General features: G+C 41.4%; 1 protein-coding gene across 1 annotated transcript in view; it reads right to left on the bottom strand.

The window, feature by feature from the left end:
* epha5 (EPH receptor A5) overlaps positions 1-9225 on the bottom strand; it is a 79965-nt gene extending 70740 nt beyond the window's left edge. The window contains exons 1-2 of the mRNA XM_085793821.1: positions 8934-9225; positions 2557-2621 (exon numbers count right to left, since the gene is read on the bottom strand). Of these exons, the coding sequence (XP_085649947.1) occupies positions 2557-2621; positions 8934-9033 (165 nt within the window). The 5' untranslated portion in view covers positions 9034-9225. The remainder of the gene's footprint in view (positions 1-2556; positions 2622-8933) is intronic.
* Positions 9226-17947: the final 8722 nt, after the last annotated feature.

Raw genomic sequence — 17947 nt, 5'->3', positions numbered from 1 at the left:
TTGTGTCGAAACATTTCAAGTTCAGCCATCACACTGTTCACCTGTTCAGCCAAACACACGTTAAAATGACCATGCCCATATCTGCCCAATCCACCCATAGCGAATTAGACACTCTCCACCATTCCGCCATCCATTTTGCCAGAGGCGCACCATTCACTACTCACCACTGCGACCTATATAACCACTAGACATCCCTCCACACCAGACGGCTCTGCCACTGTTTTTAGAATTAACTACTTTGGCTCACTTACAAAACCATACTTGGTATATCACCTCTCTACCTGTCTTCCTTTCTGCAACTTTCCCAACTGAGCTAAACACCGCCCCACGTCCCACTGTTTTTACTGTTTTATTGTAATGTATTTATTTATTAACTGTTTGTTATTCTGAAGTTTATATAACCTTGTTTTTACTTTTAGCACCCCTCTCCCCCTCCCCCTCCCCCTCCCCCCTCAAAAAGCCTTTGCTCTTTGGTTCAGGCTGCACTTGTAAATAAGAATTTGTTCTTAATTGCTTGCCTGGGTAGATAAAGGTTAAATAAATAAATTGGAAATATTTTTTTCAAACCCCGTATTTTACCTCATCTCCTTCGAGCTTAAAAGCATGTTTCAAGAACTTTGGAACCATATGGATGCTTTGGAAGGAGCACACAAAGGAGCGCGGGGAGGGGGAGATGGTGAGATGGTGAGATAAGGAAAAAACAAGAGAAGCAGATGACAAGAATAAGAAAAAAATGACACTTTTGAGTCAAACAAATGTTTGGAGGGCATGGAGGGTGGGAGGAACAGGGACGTGAGCTGAGCCAGATAAAAAAAATGAGCAGAGGCGATGATAGGGATTGAAGGGAGGAGGGGAAAACGAGGGATGAAACAAACCATCTGGAGCATGAGGCTATAAAAAAACAGAAAGAAGAAGAAATAAAAAGAGAAACCCTTCAGTGGATTCTCAACATCTTATTTAGCTACAGTCGACTGCTGCTGCCAAGTGTGAATGCGTGGCTGTGCGCGTGCAGAAGATGCGAGAATATGCCACAGATTGGCCACCGTTGTATAATTAGCAAATATGATAAGAATTATAATTGCCAACAGGAATAACTTCTGTTGCCAAATGCCAAACAAGGAATAGATTATTTATTTTGTCTAACGAGTTTGTCAATTAAGTGTCAGACAACAAGTTAAGTGGGGAAAAAAGACATTTCAATCACCAGAAACCGCAGCCGAGTAAAAACAAAACAGCTAATACGAGACAATACCATAATGAGATCCTTACCTTCTTTCATTTTATCTCGCTCCCTGAAAGCAGTTATTTATGCAGTTGCATTGTCGAAGCCCCACACACACACACATGCGCCATAATCACATCTTCATTAATATGATTGCGCATACTGCTGCTTTTGTCAGCACTATCTCTCCCATCTACAAAGAGCCACAGAGTGGGCCGTGATTTGAATACCAGGAGCTGAGAAAGCGCTAAGGTCAGCACTATCGTTTTTTTTTTTTGGCGTGTATAGCTTCATATTCGCTAAACAGGAGCTGCGACTGTATGAGGGATTTTTCCACGTGGATCAAATGGATGCACAAATGAATTATATCCGCAGCTATATAGATCAAGTTGGGAGGGAATTATGTTTTCCCGAGGAAAGGTGACAGATTGTGGTGTGAACGATTTTCTCATGAGGCGAGGCAGTGTTGAAACTCTGAAATACATTATTAAATGATTTTAAAAAGCAGCTATTTTTCATCAAAACACACTAAACAATACCACAGAATAACTATTTTCCAACTCTAGTAAGTCATTCTCTAATTAGCCATCATCCTGGGAATACTTTGGAAATGGAAATCCGGCTCCTGGCTTGAGAATAATATATTCCGTGGTGACTTTCAATATCTTATTCATGAATTCAATTTACTCTGGTAATGAACTGAGAGTTCTTGGAAATGAAATGACCTTTAACCTTGATAAAACAAATGAAGTACCTGCACTTCAGTGTAAAATCATGAAGTTACCAATGTGTTTCGTCATGCTCATGGAAACTGAGTTTACCTACCAAGCTGCTGCCCTTTTGTCTTATTCACCCTCTGGATATTCCATCATTTTTATTATTGCTGATTAGTAACTAGGTTTAATGTATTTTCCAAAGCCCTTAAAGTTTATACACATATTTTTTAATTCTTTGGGCATTTTTCCTTTATTTGATAGGACAGTGTAGAGAGGCAGGGAAGCAGGAAGAGAGACTGGGGGAATGACATGCGCTAAAGATTGTCTCAGTCTGGAGTCAAACTGGCAATCAGCGCTTCAGGCATACTGTATGCCAACATGGGACATGCTCTCTAACCACTCGACCACTCAGCACCCCACTAAAGGATTAGGGATGTAAGGATATAAGGATTATAATTGTTTCAAAAGCCACAGCACAAAGCTTTGAAGGCATTCCTCAACAACAACAAGAGCAAACAAGAACAACACCTCATTTCAAAAAAAGTGATTGGCAACTACAAGATTAAGCAAAAAAAAGAAAAGAAAAAAAAATGCTATCCAAGTAATGGTCACACTTACCCCATTCTTAGGGTAGGCCACCCATCCGAGGTCTCCCATCACAGAGCGAGAATCCAGCAGGTTCACTGTTAAAAGTCAAACACACAGTCAGTACAAACAATCCATCAAAAACAAAACAAAACAAAACAAAACACATAACTCAAAGTTTTACCTTCTTCTCTTAAATCCATCATCTAAATTTACTCGTTCACTAATGATAGAACCATTTACAATCACCACAAGTTGTTCAGCTGATGAAGGTCGAGGTTTGTTCCACATGCATCACAGAGGTTGATTGCTGAGTAGATTCAAATACGTTTTATAAAGGAAGTTTCATGAGAATTAAAAATAGAGCTCTTGCTTTGATTTGTGATGAAGTCATAAATGAAAAAACTTGCACAGCTAACAGGGATTCTAATTTAGATAGTTTGTGAAACAAATTTCAAAAAATGAATACCTCTTAAAGACTAAATAAAAGAATAAGGAGCACCTTCTTCACCTGGGATGACCTGAACAACTGTGTCCACAATCCACTCTCTTTTCATGTGGAAATGCAGGTTAGTGCATCTTTTTGTCCAATCACCACCTATGACACATCCCCTAATTTAATCCCCTAACTTCTGCCACATCTGCAAAAAGGTGAGGACCAACCTCACTTCCAGGTATTATTGTGCCATTACTGACATTATTTTGTACCATCATCCACTCTCCTCATGTCTTTCACCCACAGACCACTTCCCATTTCATATCTCAGTGCAGTAATCTTGATTTCTTCTCATATGGTTTCACTGATTGAACATCATGATACTGGAATGTGATTTACTCTGTTGCAACTGACTGAGAAAGAGTTCTGCAGAAAAGATCTGAAGCAGTCAAGTTATTATTGGCTATATTGAAAATGCACAGGTTGAAACAACATCAAAAATATATTGTGACCCTTATATGGATGATAAATCTTTCCCTGAATCTTGGATTCTGAAAACCAGTGTTGTTGGAATTTAATGGAAATCACATATACAGTATGAAAAGCCAGATGTTTCTTTAAGAAGTTTTCTGTGGCTTCATGTCTGAATGCAGCTCTCAAGTAAAACTGACCCATTAAAATCCCCCTGTCTCAGCTTCTCAGTTGAAAGTTGTTGAGCGCTGTTACCTGACCACTACACTTAAAACATGTTTCCATCTTTAAGTGCAGCTCTGACGACAGTGCTGTCCTGCGATGTTCTGTCTTATCCGCCCTATACCGGTGTGTGAGGGAGGAACTGTGACGTCACATTCAATGGAAATCAAGAGAGCACGTCCTCCAGCTGCATTGTTTACTTCAGTGGCTCTGTGTCTTACAACAGAGTCTGGTTCACTGTAACAGTAAATGAGTCGTACAGCACCGACATGACGGCTTGAGGCCTGTCCCGCACGTAGTCCGGTCATGACTCAACCTTTGTTGCACAAAGTGAAAAAATCCCTGAACAGCATTTCCACAGACACTGACTGCAGTGAATTTGCATTGTATCTCATTTAAGGCTGTTAAGTTTGCAGCACCTTCTGAACTCTCCTGAGTTCACCACCGCACGAGTCACAACATGCACGCTCATAAACGGCAGTCAGGTTTTGTTCAGGCCGGAGTTCAGTTTTTTTTTATCTCATCTGTGATAACGTTTGGCTTGCTGTGCATCTGACACAGTGTGTACTCAAACAATAAAAGAGAAATACCAACTGAAGGGTCCTTCGTCACACTACAGCTGCTTTTTCCTTGTCATGTACAGTAATAGGAGTGGATTAAGAGGCAGACATTTGAGCATTCAACTAATAGAAGCCAAGTAGATTTGTTACATGCTTGGTGGTCCAAAAGTTAAAGATGTTGCATTTATTCATCTTTTACACTGATTACATTCAACTGCAAAAGAAAAGTATAAGGGACAAGGAAACACAGAGACACAGACGGATGGAAGATGCAGACAGTCTGGTCTGTCTCAGTGATGATGACAGTTTTAGCCAGAAATACAATATCAATAATATTTCAAAAAGCTCACTACAGTTTATAACAGACAATACTCATGTGGGAAATTAGACTGTGGAGCTGCTCAAGCTTCAAGACAGCTGACAGAAGTTTCTAACATGCCAGCAATCCAAGCGAACGTCCAACGGCCAGATTGTTGAGCATTCATTAAAAATCAGGCATCTTTTACCCAGATCACACAGTATATAGTCACTGTGATGTTTTCATTTGATGATGATGATCCAAATATAAAAATATACTTTAAAATAAAGGCTGTAATAAAAATTCATGGATTTAAGACATTTACTTATATCAGGATAACTTGTTATGGTTAGTCTCCATCCAAATACTGTAATTGACATTGATCCCATCTGGCACATGTCATATAGTCCAACTACAACTTCTTATTAGATGGACTGCACATGTTGTTACTCACTCCACTTTCAGCCAGTGCCCAATTTAAACTGTAGAAAATGCACCATCAGCTTAGTGGTTTTACTTTCTCATAGGATCCTTAGACATGACGTTTCTATAGAAATAACTGGTGCTGTCTTTCTCAAATTTCACAAGAAAAGGAGATGATCTCACACTTTTTGGTCGTTTGAAATTTGTGGATTGGATGTCAAGTCTTTCCCCGACTGGACCTGATGAATGGAATTACCAATTTTTAGGTTGGTAAAAAAAAAAACAGTAGGAGCATCGACTACACCTAGAAAAATGTCTGGGTACTGAAGTTGAACTATTTCAGGTACAGTACTTCTTGCTGTTGTTTGAGGACATTCTCGAGAGTAACATTAAGACAAACATTCATAATCTCAAAATGCAATCTCATTGATATTGTTCAGACAGTAAACCTGCTGTACAGTCACAGGTTGTGTGATAAGTCAAGTTGTAAAACATCAGATCCTCATATCAACCTGCTTCAATGTCAGCAAAGGATAAACAGCAGCACTGAGGAAGTGGTGAAAGCTTAACAAAAAGCAAGAGCTAGTTCAGCAACTCACACACACAGACACACACACACACACACACACACACACACACACACACACACACACACACACACCTACACACACACACCTACACACACACACACACACACACACACACACACACACACTAGTCTTACTGTCTCCACTGCTCTACAGAGAATAATAAAAGATGTCCTTAGGACGCGATTAGACAACTAATTAGGCCATAAAGAAGAGATAAGTGATGCTGAACTAGATCATAAGGGATGTGTTACCTCTTTCACTCTCTCTAAGGATCAAACCACCTTACAAGTTACTGCTCAGCTGTGACAATGATCTACACAACTTATTATTAAAAGTCAGCACCGCTGAACGAATGAAGCGATTTAAAATCTTGTAGTGACATTACTTCAAGGATACTCCGAGTATTTCAAACGTGTCGAGGAGTAAGTGGATTTTGTTCAGCTCAGGGATTACTGATAAAATTCTCCTTGAAATGACGACTGAATATTTGATCTGGGAGGCAGAAGGACACCAGGGTTTTTATTTTCAGTTGTGCACTTTTTTGGCATTCAGAGCAGGTGACGGGTTGAAGTGCAAACTTGACCTCAGAGATTCACCCCACAGTCTTGTCTAAAACCACGTCTAGCTCTTACCACTGAAACCAGTCTTTAAAGTATAAAAACATGTCATTATCTCAACACATTTACCTCTTTAGCCCCCTTTTTTCCCGTGCCTGTGCTTCATGATATTTGGTTGTGGCATTTACATGCTAGCTTGGATGGCTCCGGGCTTAATGGCGTGTCTTCTTGCTCTCATACAGACACGCAGGCAAAGATAATCACGCACTTCTTTCAGTCCATTTACTACAATTTACCCAAATTTACTGTCCTCATTTGAACAACACCATTACCAACAAAAAAAGCAAAGTGATGGCTTTTAAACTCCGCAATGTGTAGGCTCACACACCCAGGACTATCCTCATTAGACAGACGTTATTATTAATCGAACACAGTGATCTCTAAAACAGATGTGCGGCATCTGGGTCTGCATCCAGATAGCCTCAGAAAATTGATCAATTTAAATAAGAATGGATTCGCTTTGAGAGAGGAAATAAATCAACTTGCCACAGTTTGTACAGTTTTCTCCAACATCATTCATCAGTGGTGGAGTCCCACCGCAGGAAAACTGTCGCCACTGTTAGAAGAATGATAATATCTCAAAGGAGGGATCTGGGATTTTTCTTTGTTCCCTGGTTTTATTAATTTTTTGTCCTACAATTAGTCACCAACCAGGAAACAAAGTTGGCACGTACCTGCAAATGAAATCAAATTTAGATAAATGGGGGATTTTTTCAAAAGCTGGCTGGATGAGGCAAGTCTGCTGTGTAATGTGAGGACACATTACCCTGCAGACGCTCAGCATGTTGCCTGATAGGACGCTCCTCTCATATTAAGGTAAAAATTGAGATGGGCAAGTGGCCAAAACCCCTAGTGACTCCTCGAGGACGTTTGAAGCAAGACAAACAATAGTTTAATCTTTCTCTCTCAATTGCAATAAATTAGCCCAATGACAGAATAGCGGCTATTTTAATTATAGGCTTCCTCTCTCCTCTCCAATTATGCATGCGATGGTGTGATTATCCATTGCAATGCAAATATGTGCCAAATTAGTCAAAAATTTGCGTGGAACGGATGGCAGCCTCTGGCAAAACGATTCTTGAGGTGATGTGAGGTGTTGAGCTGTTTGCTGAACAAGGCGTTTAGTTAAGAAGACGCTCTCGGTCAAACAGTCAAATTTGGAAGAGGGGGAGAAAGACAGAAAGAAAGAGAGAGAGAGAGGGAGAGAGAGCTTTCCAAGGAAGGGAAACAGGTTTCTTTTGTGCAGAACTCGACAAAATGAAACAACAAAGACAGCAAATGTCGGACCAGTTTTATGATGTGGAAGATCAAATGTGGATGTTTTTGAGGAGTTCTCTCTCTGTCTCTCTGACTCTGTCTCCCTCTCCCTCGCTCGCTCCTTATTCACAAGTAAAAACACAGACTTATGATCCTGGCTGCATTGATTCACAAATAATCTCACAGCCTGAAGCTTGACTTTAACAAGGCTGTGTTTTAAACAAAATGGGAATTCAAGTCAAGTAAAGAAAACAAATCTCATGAGTAAATAATTTTGGACAGATTTGAAAGAAAACACTCTTTTCAGGTGAAATGGTAAATGTTTAACTCCTTTTTTTGTGGCAGTTTACTTTTATCAGACACTGACCACAGCAGAACCCTGGTGTTTTCCCAGGCGACATTGAGACAAAGAGGTTACCCACACTTTCCCTGTGAACTTTAACTATTTCATACGTTGCCGAAGGTTTCCCCACTCACCACTGCTGGACCCATCCGTGTCCCGCGGCCACACATTGGGAACTACTTTTGTGAATCTAAACTTTGACCAAATAAATCTGCCATGTGAAGAATGAGGAGGTTGATGAATGTCCCCTCTTTCCCGGATAATGGTGTCTAATAGCCCCCAAACAATGGCATTCATCTCTAGCTATTAAAATGTTGCTCAGTCTGCAGACAATAGCGTGGGAACAATATTAGACACACTCTTTCACTGGCCTGCTTCTCTTTTCTTATCTTTACACCAGGTTACAAATGTCCACATTAGACTCAGTGAGGGGGGAAATGCAGCTGTGCATTAGTCCAATTGAAATGAAAACTGATTAGTTAACAGTTTGCAACCAGCAGCAACGCATATGGAAATAACTGCACCAAATGATGTGTGACACTAAATATCTGAGGGAACACAACTGAGACAACTGAACTTATTGGCTGAGACGTTGGAGCAAACAAAGGTCCACATCTTTACAGTCACATCAGACCTTAAATAACCTTATAAGAGAATGAGGAGGGGGAAAAACCATTAGGTCAATTTAAACCCCCCCAACACACAAGCCAAAAAATAAAATACAACACAAAAATGCCATGAATACCTCCAGGTCATTCTCAACTCAACACACGTTACACGCAGCACGGGTAAAGTGCTTCAGATTAAAAATGAGATTTTCGCAGCGCAGTGCGCGTCTGTAGCCGCTGCCAAGTCCTCACAGGACCGGTGATCTGGAGAGACATGTTCTATTCAAAGGTCCTTTTTTATTTCAGCTCTTGCTGTTTGAGAACAGACTGTCTTTACCGACTTGGGGGACATTGCTGTCATAAACATTATCTGCTCATATTAATTTTATAGGCGACCTCGTTTTATGTCAAAAGGAGTCGCAAGCGTAAAGGCAGTATGAAGGAGACCGATGGTCTGGGAAGGGGGGGCACCAGAGGTAGACTACGGACCTTTAAGCGCCCGAACTTGTCAGTGCCAGTTAAAGCCCTGTCGTGTGCTAAAAGGCTGTGACATTAACCCACGATGTCTCCCTCGCTGTGTTTTACCTTCGTTGGCGGGGATGCACCACGCTCCGAGCAAAGCCAGACTCCAAACCCACGTCCATGCCACCAGCCGAATGCCACAACTCCAACAGCAAGATTGCATGGCGCATCCAAAAAAATAAAATAAAAAACACAACCGGTAACGGGGAAGGGGTGGGGGTGGGGGAGTCTTTTCCTAAATAACAGCAGTTTCGGTCAGCATAAAGCGGGATACCGTACAGAAACCATCTGTATCGCCGTGCGTCCGCTCGGAGAGATGGGAGCTCATGTTATGCTGGGGGTAGACGGAGGTACTGAGGAGCTGCGTGCGCTCTGGGTTTGGGGAGGCGGGCGGGCGCACCGAGGGGGGGCGGAGTGCAGCGCCCGGCCCCTCCAATCACAGAACCTCCACAGGTGAAACCCCGATTGCTGCTGCTGCTGCTGCTGCTGCCTGACTCGTTTTCCTCCCGAACGCTAATCAATTACTCTGCGCTCGTTACCGCTTTCAAATGTAACTTCATTAGTTTACGGCGCCTATTAACCTGCTCCCTCTCGCGTTGCCTTTCTGCATGAGTGAGACTACATGAGTGGAAGTGTGATGAACAGCGCGGGGCTTGTTACTTATTAAGCTCGTTACCATAATGCTCCAGGGGCGGAAACGGAAAGCGGCTCGGGAATTTGCCGTCAAGCGCCCGGTTTGATATTGACACAACTTATTTGTCAATTAATCAATTAGTGTTAATTTGCATTTGTATAGAATTGCATTGTAATTTGTATTGAGTAAATGACAAAACTCTAAGTTGTATTGATATAATAATCACTTAACTATTAATTTGACTTAATAACCTGCTTTATCAGGATTATTTACATTATTGTAAAACATTTGACAGTGTTTAAGGGGGCAACACTCGCATTATAACCATGGTAAACTACAGTAAATGCACTATGTCTGCACAATATCACACAAAGCATAGATTCACAATGGTTTTTGTTTGGGACTTGTTTCGGAAGTGCACAGTGTAAAATGTTGGAGCTTCACACCTCTGAGATTCCACCTTGAACGGTGAGAACACAACACAGCAGGTACACACATCCCTCTGGTATGTGGACCCAGTAGCTGGTTGGTACAGTAGATCATTGTGGATGGTGGACTCTCTCTGTCTATGTGTTAGGTCACAGACCAACACATGAACGCACAATGTTTTCACACATGTAAAACCTAAACTGATCCTCTGAGGACAGGAGAAAAGCATTTAAAACTATTCCATCCTGATAATCATTTTCATCTCAACTACACCCCTGTGAAGTGTTGTGACTGTACAGTTGTGCCTCTTCACCATTGCCCCCATCATCACACGTGGACCTCCCATATAAATCTGTTATCTTTGCTCACTTTGCAGTGTCAGCCAGCAAACCCATTGTCCTTTTGAGCACACTTCCTCTGCACTGTTGACCACAACACTGAGTGCCTGATAGTTGCTAGATGATGGCAACTGCTACCTGATATTATGGATTACACAGCCATTTGATGCAGCTAAAATGGCCTTTTAAATATCTGAATAAAAGCTAAGAAAAGGTTGAGGAATTAAAAGGCCAAGCAGCCACCCTGAACTCTCTGATGGGCAATCCCTGCCAGACATAGTCAGTCATTAAAAACCATTGCAATTATATTTTTATGCTGCTTTCTACTACATGGTAAAATGAACTGGAGGATGGCCCCCGTTTTTTTATTCATCATTATTGTTGGACTTCATGGACGGCCTCAGGCTACGTGATGACACAAAGTGTGAATATGGGGTGTAGTCTTGCCTCACTGTGAAAATGTTCAGACTGTACTCATTCATATTCAGTGTAGAAAATATGACGTGCCCTTTCTTTGTCATCTTTGCTTAATGACAGTCGACAGTCGAGATGGATGAGACACAAAATAAAAGGTCACCAGGACAACCCATTGGGGCACCAGAGGCCCTCCTATTTCTATTCAAGACCAGTGACCAAGGTTTTCAAATCACCGGTTTGAAACAATGAGGAAGGATTTAGCCAACAGAAATAAGGGCAAAAAAACTATATTGATGTACAACTTGAAATTTTAAAGCAGAAGTAAGCGATCCGGTCATTTTGGCTAACTTCTTGTCAGCCAATGGAGTTAGCAGTCCCCGGCCTCGTCCCTACGTCACCACATTCACGTGCATCCCTTGGCTGCACACACAGAGAGGACCGCCCCTTTATGCCGCTCTCTCTCCTCATTGGATAAAGGTTGTAGGATACAAGGAAAGTTTTCTCCTCGGCTTACAGCAGAGCAGAGTGACTGACAGAACCGTGTTTCAGACCAAACACTCTATGTAAGTGATTGCTGTTGGAAGATATAACTATTCAAGACTTATATTAACACAAACATTCCGCTTACTTCTGCTTTAAGTGTTAGGGATAGGAATTCTAACTTCAATAAGTGTTCATGTATTGTTATCTAAAGCTAAAATCACAGATGGCCTCTGTTAATGTGCAGTGAACCGTATCACTGAGAACTTTCTACATTCCCTGAGCGTAACAAGGTCAACATTATGGCTCTACAATCAGAGGACTATCACTGTCAGTTAAAAGGATAGTTCACCCAAAATTCGAATTGCACTCATTATCTACTCACCCTCATGTCGACTAAGGGCTGGGAGAAGTTTCAGAGTCCTCCGTGGCTTCTCTGAGTTACAGGGGGTCTCGGCATAGCAGTGCATGTCCATATAACAGTTGCAAATGGATACCACTTTTCTTCGTAATAAAAAGACACACCAAAAAACATCCAAATACCTCCACAGTGCTCGTATGTAATGTCCGTCTTGTATTGGAGCCCCGAAATGCAAAATTGTTTCGCATTTCGGGGCTTCAATACAAAGAAAGAAAAGTGGTATCCATTTACAACCGTCATATGGACATGCAGTGCTGAAATTTCAATTTAGAGTGAACTATCCCTTTAATTGAGTGGACCAATGATGGTGTAGATAGAAACTCAGGGGCCACTCCCTTCAGAGGATTTATGCATTGCCTCGTCTGTTGTGTCCACACTTAGACTGCGTCAGAGAGCGCCCCCCCCCCCCCCCCGTTACCTAGTAGCTTTGACAGACTGTAACTTTTATCGTTTTGTTTTTGTAAATAAAAAAAGAACAGGTAAGGGCCCTGTCAATATTGTTTGCTACCATACTATTTTGATTACCAGTGTACAATGAATCTTGGGATACGTTGGGCTATAAAGAAGCCAGTCGTTGCCAAGGCCGCTTTTCCCCATTGCATTTGACGGAGCCTTTGAAATGGAACAGCTTTGTCACGTCACTGTCACGAAATTGGTTTTCAAACGCAGCCAGATCCGGGCCCTGATCCTGGACACAGCCAGAGACAGTTAAACCCCAACAATTTTCTTTTACAACGTATGCACAAAGGTTCCTTTACTAAGAGCCTTCACAGTGTAGGTGCACCACTGACTCACTGAAGCGAGAATATGTGTTAACCATATATCAAGCACTAACATACACATACCCTCTGCCAACTCTTCACACGGTAGCCGTGAATTTATTCTTTGTCTATTTTCTATTCAAATGTGGGCTAAAGTAAAATATTCTTTCCTTGCGAGGCTCCTGTGATTCTTCAAAGTGTGTTAAATTAATTTTTATTTATGGGATCATGAAAGTGTAAAATGTTGTTTGATGAATTCGTAATGGCATTTGGCTTTTATCTCTATTTCTCCCCAATCCTCCTTTATCTCATATCTCACCATCAAACTCAGCCTCCGTCACATTTCTTTACCTATACGCATTTGAGCAAATACAATACACACTGTACCTCTGTGTCTTTTTCTCTCTTTCTTGTTCTTCTGTTTATCTTTCTCTCATTCTCACCATTTGTGCTATTTTTCACTCCCCATGGTGCATTTAGATTCTTTGATTGCTGAGGGATTCTGGGTGATATTCCTGTGGCTAACCCTACTGACACCTCCCACGCTCCTTGTGTACGCACACAGATACATACATGCATTCAGCACTAATTCATTCCTCATTCGCCCAGAGTAGAAACACACGTTAAGACCCTCAGTGACCCTGCTGTGACCTTCTTCATCATCCTCAAATGATGCACTGATCCCCACCTCCTCTTTTTGCATCAGATCTGAAATATCACCACTGTTACTGTAAATGATCAAGACTGTTTGCCAAGCGCTGCCATAACTGTAGGTGTAATGCCAGGGTGGTGGTGGCGGCGGTGTATTGTAGATGTGTAGGGGTCTGATCAGCGCTGACAGCGGGTGTGGAGGTGGTTCTGGATGCGAGAAAACGTTGTTGTCTCCTGGAGGTGTCGTCGGCTTAATTCTATAAAATGTCTGCATAGGAAAGTGCAAGAAAAATCCACCCCCTAACCGTCAGCTATGGTGATGTGGCTTCTCTTTTTGTGGCTTGAGGATTGTTGAGATAAGAGCTACTGGCACCTACTTAAAGGGACTGACATCAAAATCTAATGCAAGGTAAAACATGGAACACAGTACTGACTGATGTGCTGAAAATGAATATAGAATATAATATATAAAATATAATTGATGTGGATATGAAATAAGATGTTAAGACACATCTGAGAGGAAAGTCCACAGGAGGCCAGCAGGCTGTTATCCATTTGATCATGACAGTTAAAAAGTGGAACAAAAAGGAGTGATGTGAGACTGTAGAAGATATACTGTGTTATACAACAGTTAGTTCCGACTGGTCCCAACCGAGCAATTTGATTGGACAAGAGACGTTCCATGAGTGCTGATATACAGTATAACAGCACTGCGACTTTTCACAGACATAATCACTCCGCTGTTCAGCAGTGGACAGGAGCATAGGAGCTAAGTCAGAGGCAGAGCCAGGCTCCCCATACAGGAGCTGCCCCATCTCTCTGCTGTTACTATAGTTATAAACGGACCTGAACATTAAAACCTGGACCTGACCTGGTCCGTCTAATTGGCGATAAATCTCTACTAAACCCGGCTGGAAAAAAATCGCAGCGGGGCAACTACGTTTTGACGGCGATGTGTTTTGATATTAGCTTTAGCTGTTGTTAGCCACGTAGCTTCAACTGTGTTTATAATGATTACATAGCAGATAAACAAATGTAATACGGTATCGATAACGTCTCTGTGTCTTCACGCTGGTCCTGTTGCTCCGGTGCTCATCAGACACGGGCTCAGAACCATAGACTGTAAAAAGAAAGAACCAGAACCAGCACTGAAGCAGCTCCGTGGAAAAGCTTGTAGCTAGTAGCAAGCTAGTAGGAAATATTTATGTGTTGCCTGGCAACAGCCTTGTCTCCCTTCCAGTTGCGGAACTATTTCTGTTGGCGGAGCCAAATAAATGATTAAATAAACAAACAAATCATAATCTCTTGTAGTTTATTACTGTTCTAAAATGCGCTCGTAGCACTGTTGTATAAAAGCAATATCACACTCGAGGTCGTGCTGTTGTTAGCTGTATATCAGCACGGTGTGATTATCTGCGGCACTCGGCCTGCGGCCTCGTGCCTACGACCGAATCACACCCGTGCTGATATACAGTACAACAGCACTCCCTCTCGTGTGATATTGCTTAATTAGAGAATCAAACTGAAACACTTTATCTCCTCTAAATACATGAAAAACCACCAGACACCAGACACCAGACTTTAAAAATCCTCTCCAATTTATTTCAGGTTTTGTTTTCCCACAACAATGATGTGGCAAAAAAACCCATTGGTTAAGGTTATGGAGACACTGTGCTCATTATAACTAAAAACATACAATTATGAGGCTGCTTTTGAAGCAAGATACTTTTAATTCTCCTCACTGCATCCTGTATGACAAGGCTGGATGGTTTCCTCTCTCCTAAAGGTGTGATTTGCATATGCATGTGTTTTTTTATTTATAAAAAAACACATGCATATGCAAATTCTTATTATTCTTATTATTGCTTATAAGCCTTCTTGAAACACTGGTGTCATATCTTGACCACGTTACACAAGGGTTGATTAGCTACTATTGATTAATGATCAGTGCTTTTTTCCCCCACCACCCACCTAGAAGTCACTGCAAAGCACTTTTAAATAAACTTGTTAACTCTCAGTCATTTTAGATTTGTAATCTTTGACCTTTCGACTGGAAATTGTATTTATGTTTGTCTTAATTTGATGTTGTTTTTTTATGTGGGCTTTACTCTACTTATCTACATGTTAAAGATGTATATTTTCTACCCAGACCTCCATTCTGTTACTGTTTTATGAGTTTCTGATTCATACAGTATGTTCCACATCTTCACAGCACAAAACTGAAACGCCAAAAAATCTCATGTAAAAGGTTAAAATGCAACAACATATTACAGCAGTGCCCAAAACCGACGGCTTGGTCCAGTCAGATGTGATGATACCTCGGGGGCTAAACAGTCAGCTGTGATTTTGTGTCTGCCCACTCATGACAGTAGGGGAGGGAATGGGGAAGCAAGGTCATGGAGGGTCAGTGGAGCACACGCAAGCACAGACAAATGTGTGTGTATGTCTCTCACTTCCACACACACACACAAATTTTGCAGCAGGGAGTACCTTGTTGGAACAGTGGGGATGAGATGGAAGGACAAGAAGTCAAAACTGTCTCAGCTTTCCAAATGAGAAAATCTCACAAAAGATGTTGTAACTGGAAATTACATTTCACAAACCTTTTTTTTACTCAGTAAAATGCAAATGTGATACAGTGAATGTGTCCCTATATTCACTGTTATTACCGAAACATTACTTTAGATTGTCTCTCCATTAAATTTCAATTTTGAATGTGAGCCAATGCTGATACATTTCCATTACAATACAATTGAGAATATTAGTGATAGTTACATTTGCTTCTTTAAGCTGAAGGTATTTTCTTAATCCCTTCCAATCCATTCAATGTTGGTGGTCAATGTTGGTTTAGAACATTGGTTCCCAACCTGGGGTCCGGGCCCCCCTCAGTGCGGCGTCAGAGATCTCAGGGGGTCCACAGAGCTTTGTCTGTTCTGAGGTTTTAAGGTTATCAAAATGATTTGTGCATATTAAAATTTTAAAATCCCAATAACACACCCAACTGGATAATCAAAATGATGTATAAAAAAGACAATAGGAACAAAAACATACAACTGATTAGCAAATAAAAGTTTGAACCACTTCCCCCCATCCACAGGGGTTGTGGATGGGGGGCATGGGGGCCTAGCTTGTCTTCCTCCAAGGAAAAAAGGTTGGGAACCACTGGTTTAGAATACCTACTGTCTGTTACCATTTCCATAACCGCAGATTTATGAAGCAATATATGTTTTTGCTATTGCTTTTTATTGTCTGTTGTCAGTATTTTTTTTCTACTGATCCGACAGACTGTCCCTGAGGAGAAATGGGCCTCAAGATGTAGTTGAACCCCGCCCCCCCCCCTCCTCCCACACACATGCCCACACTGCACCCCCATTCCCAAAATAATCAGCTTTGGGGCTTGACCAGCTGGCCCCTGATCCAAGGAACTTTGGGATTTTCCAGAATGCCATGACAATATGTGGTGAGACATTGCAACACATTTGGCCTCCTGAGGAACATTTACAGTAATTCGTGTGGTTTTAGATGTGTTTCCCCTCTGGGGCTCTAAATCACATCGACTAGGTTCAAGCTGTTCAACTAAAGTTCATTTTGCTAATCATGTCTTCCTCTTCTCCATCATTTATTACATGGGTGCATATGACAACTTTATATCATCAGAACAGCTGTCAATGTTGTGAAAATTTACATTTTGTTCTCACAGTTTAGGACCTTAATGACTTGTGCTTGGGAAGCTTTGCATACAAATATATATATACCAGTATATAAACTATTTTCAGACCTGATTTGAGGTGATCCGCAGTGAATGATGGACATTTTCCATTTGGCCACTTCTATAGCATGAAAAGCATGTGTCTAATTAACACCATGAATGATGGCTTCATTCCATTTAAATGTCCCAATTCCAAGGCCCTGCCATTGTGCATGCTGGCTCACTGGCATGGCTCGCTGGAGCACTTGAATGAGAAAGAGTTGTCATTAATGTTGCTACCTGCTTTTTCTGACAAGTAAAAACATATTCATGATAAAGTTTGTTGTTGCACACAGAAAATCAACGTCCAGACAGATGCTCTGGCAACTGGAGAAGATTCAGGAGATGGTGTGAGCCTCATTATGTGCTCAGATGTCATGGTAAAGATGCTCCTTGTCAGTCTATCATAACTCTGTAGCAGGAGTCAGCTGCTTTGATGAGGCAATACAGCGAGACTTACAGCACCATACTGCTTTAAAGACACAGGTAAATAGAGCAACTGTTATGTACCCAGAGACTGGCACAAGTTCCAGGGAGACAAGTTTGTCTTTCTCTGGTCCATTTTAAACAACTTGCACTCACTTAGACAGTTTACAAACTACTTGACAAGTTGTAAACCCTCAAACAAAGTTCTGGTTTTTGGATTCTCTGGCCTTTATTTGACCCCGAAACATGGAGCTCTTGTTTTGGGCTTACAAAGAAAGAAAGCACAGATAGAAATACACTCACACACACACTGACACGCACATACACACACATACACAACCCCCTGGGCATCGTTAAGCCCTGCTTAGCAGCTCAGTGAGGCTGGCAGGCAGTGCTGCTGATATTCTCTCTCTATTTTGGCTGCTCCCCTCTGCACGCTGCTCCAAATCCTACTGCTCTCTTTTCACACATTTTATCTCCCAACTCAGGACCTACACAGAATATATACTTGATATGGAAAAAAAGAGAGTGCAGGGGCTGAGGGATAACTTATCCTGAGTGCTATCCATGGAGAAAACAATGCCAGAGGACTGAAGATGAGCCATAGCATAAACACTCAAAAACCACTCATGGTTTGATTTAGACTTCCTCTTCTATTCAACAAAAGAAACATTTACTTCTTTTTTAAAATAGTTTATGTAATGTTAAAAACATGTATTATCCATCTTTGAAAGGTAACAGTATACACAAAAGGATATAGTATATTGAAAAC

This window comes from Trachurus japonicus, chromosome 12 (genome assembly GCF_045865225.1).
Source record: "Trachurus japonicus isolate A0001 chromosome 12, Traja_1.0".
NCBI classification, from domain to species: Eukaryota; Metazoa; Chordata; class Actinopteri; order Carangiformes; family Carangidae; genus Trachurus; species Trachurus japonicus.
This window is presented reverse-complemented; position numbering and strand designations above follow the sequence as displayed.